Source organism: Oryctolagus cuniculus, chromosome 4 (assembly GCF_051225735.1).
Source record: "Oryctolagus cuniculus isolate XC-2025 breed Fujian yellow rabbit chromosome 4, ASM5122573v1, whole genome shotgun sequence".
In the NCBI taxonomy this organism is placed as follows: Eukaryota; Metazoa; Chordata; class Mammalia; order Lagomorpha; family Leporidae; genus Oryctolagus; species Oryctolagus cuniculus.
This window is the reverse complement of record NC_142870.1, coordinates 104,343,996-104,359,395: the sequence shown is the minus strand read 5'-3', so window position 1 is coordinate 104,359,395 and position 15,400 is coordinate 104,343,996. Positions and strand designations below refer to the sequence as shown.

General features: G+C 35.9%; 1 protein-coding gene across 10 annotated transcripts in view; it reads left to right on the top strand.

Moving 5' to 3' along the window:
- NAALADL2 (N-acetylated alpha-linked acidic dipeptidase like 2) overlaps positions 1–15,400 on the top strand; it is a 1,439,631-nt gene that overhangs the window by 1,072,690 nt on the left and 351,541 nt on the right. For 9 of the 10 annotated variants that reach the window (XM_070072494.2, XM_070072500.2, XM_089330911.1 and 6 more), the window contains 3 exons: positions 394–537; positions 11,777–11,869; positions 14,902–15,107. In XM_070072494.2, coding sequence (XP_069928595.2) covers positions 394–537; positions 11,777–11,869; positions 14,902–15,107 — 443 coding nt within the window. The remainder of the gene's footprint in view (positions 1–393; positions 538–11,776; positions 11,870–14,901; positions 15,108–15,400) is intronic. The other variant, XM_089330913.1, reaches the window with a different exon arrangement.

Sequence of the window (15,400 nt, the reverse complement as noted above, 5' to 3'; positions counted from 1 at the left end):
CTCCTGAAAGACTTACAATGTCTGGGCTCGGGCAGAGCCAGGAGCCAGGAACTCAATTCAGATCTCCAGTGTGTGTGGCAGAGACCCAACTACCTGAGCCATCACCAATGCCTCCTGGAGTCTGTACTGGTGGGAGGCTGGAGTCAGAAGTCCAGTTGGAAATCCATCCCAGACACTCTAATTTGCTATGTGGATATCTTAATCAGTAGGCTAAATACCTACTTCTCCTCAAGTCATTTTAAATAAGTATACAGAATATATATTTAAGGACTAAACAAACAAGTGAACAAATATAAGCTTATGCTCATAATTTAAATATTTATAAAAAACTCTCATTCATTGTTTTTAATTTCTGTTTACCAAGGATTCTGTTCCTTTCTCTTTTGCATACAGATGGAAGCTTTAGACAAAGCCGATCTAACCTCACCTCTCTGCTGGTGCAGCCCATCTCTGCATCGCTGGTTGCAAAACTGATCTCTCCACCAAAAGCTAAAACCAAAACCGACATCTGTAGCCCTCTAGTACTTCCAAATAATGGTAAAGTGTTGAATGTCTTTCTGTGTGTCTTGTAGTTTTTTTTAAGGACCTTGATCATTTTTGAATCTCTTAAGATGACATGTTTAGGATTTTTCTTAAAAAAAAAAATTGACTTTTGATGAGATGAGCAGTTATTCTTTTCTGTGGAAAGGAATTTAGATAAAAACTAAGAGTTGACCAAACCAAGAGATTAAAAAGGAGAGAGAGAGAAAGAGACAGAAAGGAAGACAGAAAACATTTGAATTGTTACAAAGAAAAGTAGCTTTACAAATAAAGCATTTTGTACATTCATGAAAATCTGCTTAACACAGCTTCCCAGTTTCAGCTTCAGCAGTCTTGCTGTCTGCCAAGATTCAGTGGATAGCAGGCAGCTATCTGGGCTATGAAGTCTTTTAGTATAAAGCATTAAAGCCTAATTCCTGCAATTGACTAAAAAATCCCTCTGTCTATACGCATCGTCGCCTGAGAGATGCTTCTTGTACTGCACAGCCGTATGTCAGGCCTTGTTGGACCACGCAGGATAAAACTAAAGTAGTTAAGCTACCTGTGGAGGGATGAAAGCCATGGGCTGCATCTTATTTCTGCCTCCAGCTTCGGCATTACAGTTCTAAAGAAGAGACTCTCTTTACAGATAGCTACATTTGTATCAAGCTGCTGTGGACTACAACTTGAGGGCTATGTATTTTGTGTCCAGATCTGGGGTCTCAGCTTGTCATGTTTCATTTCACCTATTTCCTCTTGACAAAGAAAGCATATAAAAGATGTTTTGAAGAATCCTTTTTTAAAAAATCTGAATACATTCATGATTGCTTTCTGCTAGTGACGGGCTTTTAAAAATCCTACGAATCGAGAGCGTGCTCAACTGTTATCGATTGCACAAAGTGGAAAATATAAGAAAACAGTAAGACTGTGTCCTCAAGGGAGGATTGCAGAAGCCCTACTGAAGCTTTTTGTTTTCTTCATTTTTCTCTGTACATTGTTCTGTGTCCCACAAATTGATGACGCGCTCTAGTTCTTAAAATCTGCAAAACTACATTAATAGTTTAGTTGTAAGTAAAGCACTCGATTTCTAAAAGACCAGATTTAATTAATTAATTCAATGGATATTCAGATTTCCTAATGCATGCAGCCACTGTCCTGCTTCAGTGAGCCAAGTCTCCCTGTGTTAGTTCTGTACTCACTCCTAAGGCAGCTCCCCAGGAACTCTCGCTGTCTGTATCTAGAAAAGAATAGCTATCCATCTATTAACTCAGGTTGTTTTGAGAATCAAATTATGGGATGCCTCCCGCTACTTTTATGTACTGTGAAATGTTAACATAAATAGTAGCAAATATCTTCCTTATCAAATCACACTTTATAATTTCTTTCCCAAAATGCAGAATGATGTCTTAGCAAAGTGATGTTCCACACCACCAACTATAACTCCATAAGATATTAAAATTTTTCTGAAGTCTAAAATAAAAGTTGAGACACAAGCATTGTCCAATAATAGAAACTGTTTAAATTTCTAGTGTTGGGTTGGGCATTTGGCCTACATCCCATATCTAAGTACTTGGGATTCATTCTCAGCTTCGGCTCCTGATTCCCGTTTCCTGCTTAGGCAGATATTTGTAGGAAGGAGTGATGTTGAAGTGGTTGGGTCCCTGCCACCATGTGGGGGACCTGGATTGAATTGTCAACTGCTAGGTTTGGCCTACTCCCAACCATTGTGTGTATCTGGGGAGTTAGTCAACAGATGGATTTACGATACTATTTCTCTTTCTCTTTCTCTGTCTCCCTCAACCTCAAACAAACAGACTCCTGGGTCAAATAAGCAACAAGCAGCATCTTTAAGCAATTATTCTGTATCAAAATTTTTTAAGGATATAGTCATCATTATTGTTTTTATAAAAGCCCAGATATGTTTATATCATTAAGATCACATTTCATGATATAATGATTCTTCATTCATTTTTCTGAAAATATAAAATGACATTTAGATCTCAAAAAAACTTACTGACATATCTGAATAATTAAATTATGTTCATCAATAGATAAAGAAAATGTGATTGTGTGTGTGTGTACCTGATGAATACTACTCAGCTGTAAAAGAATGAAATACTGCATTTTGCACCAAAATGAGTGCAAATGAAAACCATCATGCTTAGTGAAATAAACCAATCCCCAAAAGACAAATACCACATATTTTCTCTGGTATGTGGTAATAATATAGAGATTACAAAAAAAGTAATGTACATGAGTGAAATTGACATCTTAAGATTTGATCATTGTTCATAGACCTTGTCTATTCTCCTGAGGAACAGTGGTCTTTCTACTTGTAGAATTATGTAGTTAGTGGAAAATTAAAAGAAAATTAAAAGAAAAATAAGAAAGGAAGGAGGGGGTAAAGGGATAGGAGGAAGAGGGAATGGGAAGTATTGTAATGTTCTTAAAACTATGTATATGTAATAAAAGAATTCAAACTAATCTCAGATGTGGAATGAAGACTCTTTACTCAAATATTTTGGACAATGATTCCCATAATTCATCCAAGATAAACTTTTAACTTTTCTCATAAATACTTACAAAATGTATTTGTTATTGAAAATGATATATATCAAAGTAACACATTAAAAGTGTACTTAATGAGGTGTTGTAGTTTCAAGTATAAGGATAATGCTTATAGTTTATAGATTAAAATACATTGAAATACAATTATTTCACTGTTAAATTTTATAAGTATGATCATGAGTATTAATATAGGAAAATCTTCAGAGAACATAAAAAATATGTCAAATCACCTAAATAATAGTTTATACCTTTAAACTTTTCCTATACGCTGTCAGTATTTTCTTAAATCCAAGAAACAATGGTATAGAATTTGTTTATAACATTTGCTTTGTCAACATCCATTTGTCCCTTCTCTGCTTTGAAATTTTGCCAACATTCCCAGGAATATGAGTGTGTTTGGCCTTATTTCAAGCTCTAGTAATAGGTTCTGGTTGATGATGGATTATATTATGACTGAAGGATGATGCAAAACTGTCTAACCAGGACCAAGATTCAATCTCTGAATTTTGTTTCATCAATGTCTTCCTTTAACACTTGAAATGAACAAGACACTCTGTGTTCTTTGGTTACCACCTGAGATCAGGAGAGTGTATATTACCTGAAAATAGAGTCATCATGGGAAGTGTTAGTTGAATAGAGGGGAAAGAGATTTAGATAGAGAAAGAGGAAGATATATAAAAAAAAAAAAAAATAGGTGGAAATAGAGTTACAGAGAAACTAACGCTTGATTATATCATTTGAATCCAAAAAAAAGTCTTGTCTGAAGCCAAATTCTACTGAATGGACCTTATATATTTTCCCAGAAAGTTTTATTTGCTTTCAGTTTCTTGCAATCAAAAGCTATTTAACTTATGAACATAGAACTTAAGCAAAACAAAGGAAATAAGGGTTTATATTCATGAAGTATGCTCAGTAAGTGATGTAGACTTTGGGACATTTATACAGAGATACATGAGAGCACTAAAAAAATCGTATGTGGAATTGAAAACAAAATCAAGAGAAAAGGTCTTGCTGCAATAAAAACAGGCTGTTCACATTGACTAGATAATTGGATACTAACTCCGTTTCATTTCCCATTGTTTTCCTCTTTGTAGGTTTTACTAATGCATTTGTCAATTCCTATTCTTGAGAGTCAATCAAAACACAAATCTTAATTTTTAAATATTAATAAGAGCTAGTGGTTAAAATTCATGAATATGGTAAGGACAGGAGAAACTATATAATTTAGGGTGAAAAATATAAATGAATCAATTTATTTGAAAGGCAGGGTTACAGAGAGGCAAAGACAGAGAGAAAGAGGGGTCTTCCAACCTCTGGTTCACTCCCCAGATGGCTGCGATGGCCAGAGCTGTGCCCATCTCAAGCCAGGCACCATGATCTTTTTCCTGAACTCCCCTGTGGGTGCAGGGGTCCAAGGAATTGCGCAGTCTTTTACAACTTTCCAAGGCCATAGCTGAGAGCTGCATAGGAAGAGGAGCAGCAGGGACTAGAACCGGTGCCAATATGGGATGCCGGCACTGCAGGCAACAGCTTTACTCGCTATGTCACAGTGCCAGCCCCAGTGACTAAATGAATCAATTTAAAAAGAAACTTTTTAAACTTTTATTTAATAAATATAAATTTCTCGAAGTACAACTTTTGGATTATAGTGGCTTTTTTCCCCCATAACCTCCCCCCCACCTGCAACCATCCCATCTCCCACTCACTCTCCCATCACATTCACATCAAGATTCATTTTCAATTATCTTTATAACAAAAGTAGGCAAACAGCAAACTTATTTTAGGGCAGGATAGACTTTATTATTATCCAGCCATCATCAACGTGGAGGAAACCTACCAGACAAAAATGGAGAAAATTTTTAATTTGTACAACTTCTAAGAATTTATATGGAAATCTTGGCAACTCTTTATCCAAAAAATATCTGTGATCTAGACGCTTCAGAAAAGACTGAGAGGTATGGTGATAAACACAAGCTAGATGTTAGGAGTTGCTCAACACCCTAGTTTTATGGCTTTTCAGCAGTCACTTGCACAGTGAAACTAAGAGTCTGGGCTGGAAGCTGATAACAGAGTAACCCATAGAACTAAAGATCAACATTCATGAGCTGTGAGATTGAAGTCCTTGGACAAAGGGAATAAAGCTTCAGGATTCACTTTGAAGGACTGTTCATCAAGGACCTTAAACATTGTGAGCATAGGTGGGAAACCTATTGTCCAAGGTCCACAGAAAGTAGAGTTAGTTCTGTGTTCCCTGGGTAGTGCAGGTTGGGCTTACTGAGGGTGACACAGATATGTCATTCACCTAGAACTTCTTAAGTTTCCAGCTTTTTTTCTCAATACTTTAGATTTTAGGAATAATTTAATTTAGATTCTGTCTAGATTTTTTGTTTCTTTATTTCCTAAAAGACACAAAAGCAACCTGAGAAGTACACTTTTAAGAAAAATTACTATAACAGACATTTTCCAATTTTTTCAATGTTTCTCATCAATTGTGTAGCATTTTGCATTCTTTTCACATAATTTTTCAAATGCCTGTTGCTCCTTATAAATTATAGAACCTACAGTTAAATATTTGAGTGTATAAGTACAATAAAATCCATTAAAATACACTACACTTATATTTTTATTCACTTAAGTTATTATTAACATCGGATATTACTATTATATATCGGTCACAATTACTAGACCTCATCCAGCCTACCCTATTTCTGATTCCTGTTTTTTGTGTAGATGCTCTGCTTTTAAGCAATATTCTTCATTTTTATGTTTCTAAATTTTACTATAAAATTAGAAATGTGTTTTCTTCTTTTTCTGAAAAATATTAACTATGTTCTCTGATCCATTTGTCTTTTTTTTTCCTTTTAATTTTTAAATTTGTTTAGTTATTTATTTGAAAGAGAGAAAGAGAGAGACAGAGATCTTTCATCCACTCATCCCCCAAATGCCCACAAAAACTGAAGTGAGGCCAGGCCAATCAGGAGCCTATAACTCAATTCCATTTGCCCCATATGGGTGACAGAGACCTAGGTATTTCGTCTACTGCCTTCCAAAGTCTGCATGTGCAGGAAGCTAGAATAAGAAGCAGGGCCAGGATTCAAACCCAGGCATTCAGATTCAGATTGTAGGCCATATCTTAACCCTTTTACTAAATACCCATTCTTTTTCTCCTTTTAATATTCTTTCTAGAGATCCTATTTTTCCACTATATCTTTTACTTGTGTTTTCATGTTTTCTTTTTATAATCCTTTCCTGTTGTTCTGTAGAACAGTTTCTTAATCTGATCATTTAGTCCTGAAATTCACTCCTCATATTTATTGTACTGCCTTATCTACCTACTTATTCTACATATTTGCATATTTCTTTCAGTTATTCTATTTTCTATTCCCATTCTTATCTTTTATTATGTTCACTTTTTGTTCTTATTGCTAACATTGGATATATCCCTATGTATTTAGGAACTGCTCTGGTGTTCATTTTTTACCACCTCATTGGGCAGCTTGTGTTTTCAGGGATTTGGTGTTGTATGGTGTAGCACAATGAGGATATAACCTCCTTAAATTTAATTCCAACATCCCAGGGAATTTTGAGGAGAGAAATTAACATCCAAGAGTGCAATTTTGCTCAATTCTCTCTCTCTTTTTTTAATCCATTCAGCCAACCTAAATCTTTGGTTTGGTGAATTTAATCCATTTACATTTAAGGCTAGTATTGGTAGATTAGAACTAATGCCTCCTTTTGTTGAATGGATAATGATTCTATCTACTGTGTCTGTGAATTTGGTGGTTACCTGTGTTTCATGTTTACTTCTACTGCAAGACATTCTTCAGAATTTCTTGTGAGGCTCCTCTGTTTGTGTTGAATTCGCTCAGAGTTTGCTTATCTGGAAAATACCTTATTTCTACTTCACTTTTAAAGGATAACTTCACTGCATAAAATATTCTTGCTTAGAATTTTTTTCTTTTAAGACCTTAAATATATCATCCCACTGTCTTCTGGCCTATAGGGTTTCCACTAAGAAGTCTGATGTTAATCTAATTGGTTTTCCTTTATATGTAACTGAAAGCTTTATCTTACTGTAGTTAGGATTCTTTCCTTGGCTTTAACTGTTGACACTTTGATGACAAAATGCTTTGGAAAACCCTTTCACAGTTGAGTCTGCTTAGGGTTGTTTGCGCTTCTTGTATTTGAATGTCCATGTCTCTTTTTTAAGACATGGGAAATTTTCAACTATTATTTCATTTAGTAGGTTCTCAACACCTTTTTTTTCCGTTTCATCTCCTTCAGGAATGCCTATAATATGAATATTTGGTTGCTTAATGTTATTCTATGTTTCATGTAGGCTAGGCTTTCTTCATTCTTTTCTCTTCATTTTTGTCCGATTGGGTTATTTCAAAATTCTGTCCTCAAGGTCAAAAATTGCTTCTTCCACTTGGTCTATTCTGCTGTTAAAGTTATCAATCGTATTTTTTATTTCACAGATTGAAGATTTCTTCTTTTTACATTTTTTTTGTTATACAGGTTTCATGTATTTTATATATACAGATTTAGGAACATAGTGATACTTCCACCCTACCATCCCACCTGTCCATTCTCCAATCCTTCTTCCTCTTCCACTTCCATTTCCCATTCCCACTCTTAATTTTTACAAAGATCTATTTTCAGTTTACTTAATGATTATATAGTTAACCCAATGCTAAGTAAAAGAGTTCAAAAATAGTATAAAGAGAAAAAAAAGAAAACACTGTTCTTCAAAGGAAGACATAAGGGCTGTAAGCAATCATTGAATCACAAAATGTCCATTTCACTCCAATGTATTACATTTTAGATACTCTATTAGTTACCTCAGATCAGGAAAAACATGATATCTGTCATTTGGGGACTGACTTATTTCACTAAGTATAAGTATAATGGTTTCTAGTTATATCCATCTTGTTGCAAAAGACAAGATTTCTTTTTTTTTTTTTTTACAGCTAAGTAGTGCTGCATAGTGTATATATTATATATACCATAATTTGATTGAAGTTTTTATCTCCAAACTTTCCATTTGGTTCCTATTAATGAGTTCTATCTCCTCAGTAATATTTTCATTTATGTCACTCATTGATTTCCTCATTTCTTTAATCCATGTATCTGTATTTTCTTGCATCTCATTGAGTTTTCCGTACAATCATTATTTTGAATTCTATATCTGTCATTTCATAGATTTCCTTCAGTTCATGATCCAATTCTGGAGGATTATTGTTCTTTGAGAGTTGGCATGCTACTTTCTTCATGTTTCTTATGTCCTTGTGTTGTCTGCCCCTCTGGTGTAGGGAGGGGCATATGGATTAGGATTTATTAGAAAATAGTTTGTGGTTTAGCTGGTAATCAGGGTATTGGTTGGCTGTTTCTTTGTCTTTGGTTGTAAGTGAGCCCAGGAGTGTGGTCTCTGAGTGATTTATTTTGTCTTAATCAAGGCCAGCTTTGTCTATAAATGACACAGTGAATTAGTCTGCTGTAGTTCATAGGGATAGAAGTATGGCTTTGAGATGAAAAAGAGTTTCCTTGAGTGTGTATCTTTGGCCCACAGAAAGGTTGGTGTCAGTCTTCCTGGTGAATATGAGAGCCAGGGTCTTGTTCTTGGTGTTGAGGGAGACACTACTGCAGGCAGCCACATGGCATAGCCAGCTATTGTCTGTAAGCTGCCAAATTAGCACCTTAAGGTAGGAAAAAATTTTCCTTGCATCCCTCTGCTCTCATTTTTAGCTGAGAGAACTCCATAGATACACACTGACTTTTACTTCAGCCTGGAAATATGACTAGGGTCAGAGCAACCGCTGGGCTTGGAGTAGGGAAACAGTGTTGCTTTTCTTTCCTCTCCTCCCCTACCTACACAGAGCACCATATTCGCAGTGAAAAGCCACACAGTGTGCCCCTGTGTTGCTCCTACTACCATCATAGAGTCAGGGCAATGTGTGGGGCAAAGGATGGATCTCCTGCATCCGACAACTGTGAGAGTTTTGGTGGGGCATTGGCCTAAGAGCTATGCTCACGTACTCTACATGAGCCAGGCAATTCACCTAATCTGGTGGGTCTAACACCAGAAGCATTGCATTAAAAAAAATCACTCCCACCCTGGGAGATCTGGGTAGTGACTCCACCATACCCTGTACACCAGGACTCTAATAATTTGTTCTAAATTCCCTGTAGGTCTGGAACAGGGATCACTTCACACCCTGTAGTCTTAGGACTCGGGCTGTTGATATTATAAACCACAGCACTGACTGTATTCATCTAGGAGTACCTGAGGAAGAGTCCATCTATATCACAGCAATTGGTGCTGCCAGCTCCAGCATCATTCAGGCATATGCATACTTTAACATATGGACATTCCTCCTCTGTTGGCTGTTTGGAGAAAGAGTGTCATGTGTGCACAAGAAATGTAAATATGCTCTTTTCTACACTATAATTTTGAAAAAAAATAATCCCATTGATCTTCAGTAATTGAACTAGAAAGGAAACTGAAATTGATTCAATAACCAGATACTATTTAGCACGATAAATTATATCTGTCTAGTTACTTTAATGAAAAATTATAAAAAAGGTAACTGTGAAAAAATTTAATATAATTATGTATCATGTCTCCATTCTACAACAGCTTCTGGACCACTGAAAAAATAATTGGGTTAGGAATGAGTACAGTACTCCCTCTGCTTGAATGAAGGGAGTTTTTTGAATAACATGTAATTCTTGTAAATTTTTATGGGGTATAATGTAACATTTCACCATATACATATAGCATGAACTAATCAAACCTGAAAACCAGCTTGAAATAGTTGTTCTGAATTTAGAATAGTGATTACCAGAGTCTGGCAGGGATGAGGTGAGAGGGGAGAGGGCCATTGGTTGATAGATGACAAGGCATAGTTGGATGGAGGTTATGGGTTCTGGTGTACCATAGCTTAGTGAGGTAATGGTACTTCGCAAGAAAGTGTTATATTCTTCGTGAAGAACTGGAAGAGAGGAGCTAAGAAAAGAAACCATTTCTTTCAATGCTGTCTAATAACTTTGAGCTACCCCATCATGACTGAGAATATAATCTCTTAAAGATCCAGAAGTGTTTAATGAGTCTGATTCTAATACCAGTGATTAAAGTTTCTTTTTAGGATTCACGAAAAATTAACCTTAAAAAGTTGTCTGAAGAATGGTGAAAAGTTGACAGTTGGGTTATAGGAAGATGAGGATGCATTGTACTGTTTTCTTTGGGATTTATTTGTAAATTATATAATAAAGTAAAAATGTATGAAAAATGCTTAATTTTTCTAAATTATAGCTGTCAGGATCTCCCCCTTTGGGAACTGACCGGGTTATCGCAAAGGAAGAGTCAAGGAGACTGAGGAAGGTCAAGCTAAACACACTTTATTGATACTCTAGGCGACTAGGAGGAGAGATCGCTCAAGCCTACTCGGCGGGCACTAGGCACTATGGACCTGGAAAGAGGCTGAGCAACCTCTGGTTTACAGCATCTAAGGGTCCCCTTATATACAGTTTGTAGAGGCTAGCCCCGCCCACATTCCAACCTCGCAGCGTCCTGTAGTCAGGGCAACGACAGTTTGTGGTTAGGCCATCTAGTTAGGCCTTCCATTTTCAAATCTTACCAGTTAGGGTGGTTACCTTTCTACTTTTCTTTCAAGCTGCGCTACTGCTACTGTGGCGCTATAGTTTCTTTGTTTCAAACGGCACTACAATTACTTTCTCCATGAATGGTTCCCTAACAATAACATTCAAATTAAAAAAATATTTCTCTTCTAAAAGTAACAGCAATCCATCCATTGATGATTTAACCCACTGCATAATAAATAAGGAAAGGAACCAAGACTCAAACTCAGGCATTCTGATACGGGATGACAAATGCCTGCCCCATCATCTGTCTTCTACCTGCCACCCTACCCTTTGTCACCACCACTTGGCATCTCTTAAACCTTCACTAGAAACCCCTAGTTTTTCCAAGATCCATCAAGTACAGGATTAACATGCCACCCCTAAAGACCTTCAAAGAACACATCAAGCAGTCCTTCTTGGGCAGTGTCTTACCTCATTTGCAAAATCTTGAATACTAGCCATAAATAGAAGAACTCAAAGGGGCAGAACAATTACTGGGGTTTTAGAATAGTTGTGAGGTACCTATAAGCACAGATAAAAATATAGATTCTGATATCAGTACATATACAAATATATATAATAACATTAAGAATTTTTATCCTTGTAGTGCTTAATGCATTATTTAGATTTCAAAGTATGAATGTCTTAATGAGTCATGCAGGAAATATTGTTATTCTCCTCATTCTTAAAATTAAAAAGTATTCAATATTCTTTGGAAATATTTTTATTTCCCCTTTTTAAAGTACAAGTTGACCAAACCTCATTTTCTGTGTGCTGTCATGTTGAACCTTCATGATAAGTGTGTTTGTTTGTGACTCTGCAGTTATGGAGCCAGCAACTGTATCTTAGTCATCATTGCAAAATAGTCACTTAAAATACCGTCTCCACTAAATAATGCATAAATATTTATCAAAAATGTAATTTTTGTTATCTAGAAAAACTTAATTTTGTGGAATTCCTTTACTGATGATATTGAATAAAGATTTTAATGTTTTAGAGAAACACCAGAGTATATATAGAAACAAGCATCTTTAATTTCTTTTTCCAGAGATACGAATGGTCAGCATGCAAGTTCAGACAGTCACAAAATTCAAAACAGTTACAAATGTTGTTGGATATTTAAAGGGTTTCACTTCTCCAGGTAAGTAGGGTTAAATCTTTATGATCCACACTTTCTGGGAAACTTCACAGAGAACTGGTCTATATAAATTTGATGACATAGTTAAATAGCCTACTTCTTATATAATTAGAAGCTTATACCACTCAGAGCGCATAAAAATTAAACTAAGAAGGAGGTTTCTATTTTCTTTCCTACCATGACCCCCCCCCTTTTGAGACTTACTTATTTGTTTGAAAGGAAGAGTAACAGAGGGAGGGAATGAGAATGAGAGAGACCTTTCACCTGTTGGTTCACTCCCAAAATAATTGCAGTAGCCGTTGTTCGCCTAGGACAAAGCCAGGAACCTGGATGGATCAAGAAATTAGGTCCCTGCCACTCATATGGGAAATCTGGATTGAGTTCTGGGCTCCTAGTTTTGACATGGCCCACACATAGTTATGGCAGGCATTTGGGGAGTGAACCAGCACATAGAATATCTGTGTCTATCTGTCTCACTCTCTGTATTATATCAAATAAAATAAATGAATATATAATTTTTAATTGTCATCATATACAGTTTTTTTAATGTTAATCAATATGTAATTCCTGACTCCTGGTCCACTGATGTTTCTGTCTAAAGTTTGCAGTGGTTTAGGTTTTGGAGGTGCTTAATAAAACAATCACTGGCTGAATTATAAATACCTTATACCTAGTTATGGGCTACTGATGGAACATTCAAATGGCATTATGTATACTAAAAAATTAAAATAACTGACACATACATTAATTATTAATATATGTCATTAATCCCAATTTACTGTCAGGTATGCCTGTTACACCGTGCAGGTTGCCACAGTCTTTTCATAACAGTTGTGCCACTTCTGTTTATTTGTTTTTTTTTTTAAATGTATTTATTTATTTGAAAGGCAGAGTTTCAGAGAGGCAGAGGCAGAGAGAGAGAGAGAGGTCTTCTGTCCACTGGTTCACTCCCTAGATGGCCACAATGGCCGGAGCTTCACCGATCCAAAGTCAGGAGCCAAGAGTTTCTTCCAGGTCTCCCACGAGGGTGGAGGGCCAAAGCACTTGGGCCATCTTCTACTGCTTTCCCAGGCCATAGCAGAGAGCTGGATTGGAAGTGGAGCAGCCAGGACTTGAACTGGCACCCATATGGGATGCCAGCACTGCAAGCGGAGGCTTCACCTGCTACGCCACAGCGCTGGCCCCTGTCTATTTGGTTTAGACATCATTTAAGTTCCCCATGGAGAATAACTGTTCTCTATGACTTTTGTAAAACTGACCTAATTTCTAAACCAGAGAATTTTGAGATCAATTTTTATATCCTCCTAGTTCTGGGCAGCCAACTCATAAAATTCATGAAAGGTACTTATTCTCTCTTATTTCCTTACAGCAGCAGTGTTGTAAGGAAACCTCTGATCACGGTGTCTTTAAATATAAGACAGAAATGAATTTGGAAACTGTTACTATTCTATTTCCACTATTTCAATGAATTGCTATCATAAGGATGGAGCACTAGAATATTTATCATCATCGCTGCATTTTCAAGTTATTATTGCAAAACCTAGTTGTACAAAATTATGCTAGCTTTAGGGTAAAGGAAATTCAGACTACAAAAAAGCCTAGATTTAAAAAGATCAATTTTACCATTAATATTTGTCAGTGCATATATATGAAGTTTCTTAATTCTCCTTATTTGAGTTCTATGAAAAAATTGGTTGCTTACTTAGATGATTTTCTTATTTGGTATCTCTGAAAATTAGAAACAATCATCAGTTAGCATTAGACCTTTTATATGTGTTTTATTTGGATGATATAGACAGTCTCAAGCAGAGCTGTCAGACATTTCTGGGAGATCAATGAATGAATCATCATTTCAAACATTTTCAGACCCATTATATATACTGTTAATTACATCTAGATAAAATGTTGAAAGATCAAATCCATTGCTGGTTCTTAAAATCAGCGCTGAAAACTAAAATAGCTTTGCACTATGAGGTAGCTCCTTGACATCATGAAATCAAGGGATGATTATTGCACACATATGTATAACCTACCTTGTGTCAGTCACTGTTCTATGCCTTACATCTAGTGACTCAGTCAAACGTCAAAACGGCCAAATTTGTTGTTTGTATTCTTGCATTAGAGTTGATGAAAATAAAGTAAAGAGAATTTAGGTAAATTTTCCAAAGTAACACAACGAGTGAGGTACAAAAGTGTGCTTCATAATTCGTATAATTAGCCACGTTATAGAACATCTCATGGTGGAATGAAACTCACACAAGAAAATATTTTATACAGGGCACCTGATCAAATAATCTCTGAAAGTATTACCAACAGCATTTACTGACAATGGCATCAGTGGAATCTCTTGGAAGTACATCTTTTTTATGCCTACTTTATTACTGACAAGGGTCATGTACTTTGAACTGTCCACAGCTATGTGTCTCAGAAGACTTTCTGTGTCTAATGAATTGTGGAGGATTATAAGATAAAAAATAGGTGAAAAGACAATGTTGGAATAGGTTTTTATATTGGAGAACTTTATTTTTCTCTTAAGAGAAAGGAAAAGGACTAGAACTGTAAGTAGGAAGCAGTTCTCTAAACACTTTGTTTATTGCAAAATCCATATATGATTAATGCACTTTAATATTTACAACTACTGAATAACTATTTCCTCAAATCTATTAATAGTTCATTAATATTTACTGAGCATACACATTGTTGACAAGGTACTTCCCACTATAATACTAGTGAAATGTTGGATAAGGGTTTCATTGTGGCATATTTGTATACTTCATTAATTAATATTCATGGTGTAAAGGACAGTAATACATATCTAAGCCTTGGATTCATAATTGTTTCAACAGCTGCCTCTGCTTTGATATACACAGATGTGTGAATCAAGACAGTGGGCGAAAAATGCTAAAGTAGTCTTAATTATTAAAACAATTTGCTTAATTGTTGCTCAGTTGTGGAATAGGATTATGGAAATGTCATTAAATTTATTGTTAAGGTTTATATTTTGTTTCAATAGCTTTATTTTCTTCTGTTTCCAGACCGGTATATCATAGTAGGCAGCCATCATCATACTGCATACACTTACAATGGACAAGAATGGGCCAGTAGTACTGCGATAATCACAGCATTCATCCGGGCCTTGATGTTAAGAGTAAAGAGAGGGTGGAGGCCAGACCGTACTATTGTTTTCTGCTCATGGGGAGGAACAGCTTTTGGAAATATTGGTTCATATGAATGGGGAGAGGTAAACATATATATTTATACATCAGTTATACTTTTTTTTCTTTTCTTTCTGTATTAATTAGACAATGCAAAATTGATGAAGACAAGGAAATAATGTGTCTCTCAAACAGGGTTTCATATTTGCCAACTTGCTGAGCTAACTTGTAAGAATGAAGAGAACGTTGAGTTAGATTATAGTGAATTGTGTGTGACCTGCATCTCTGATCCCTATTGCCAGAACACAGACTCTGATATCGTCCCCAGTAGAGTTTACCTGACTCTTGCAAGAAGATAGCTAGACAGGCAATGGGAAAG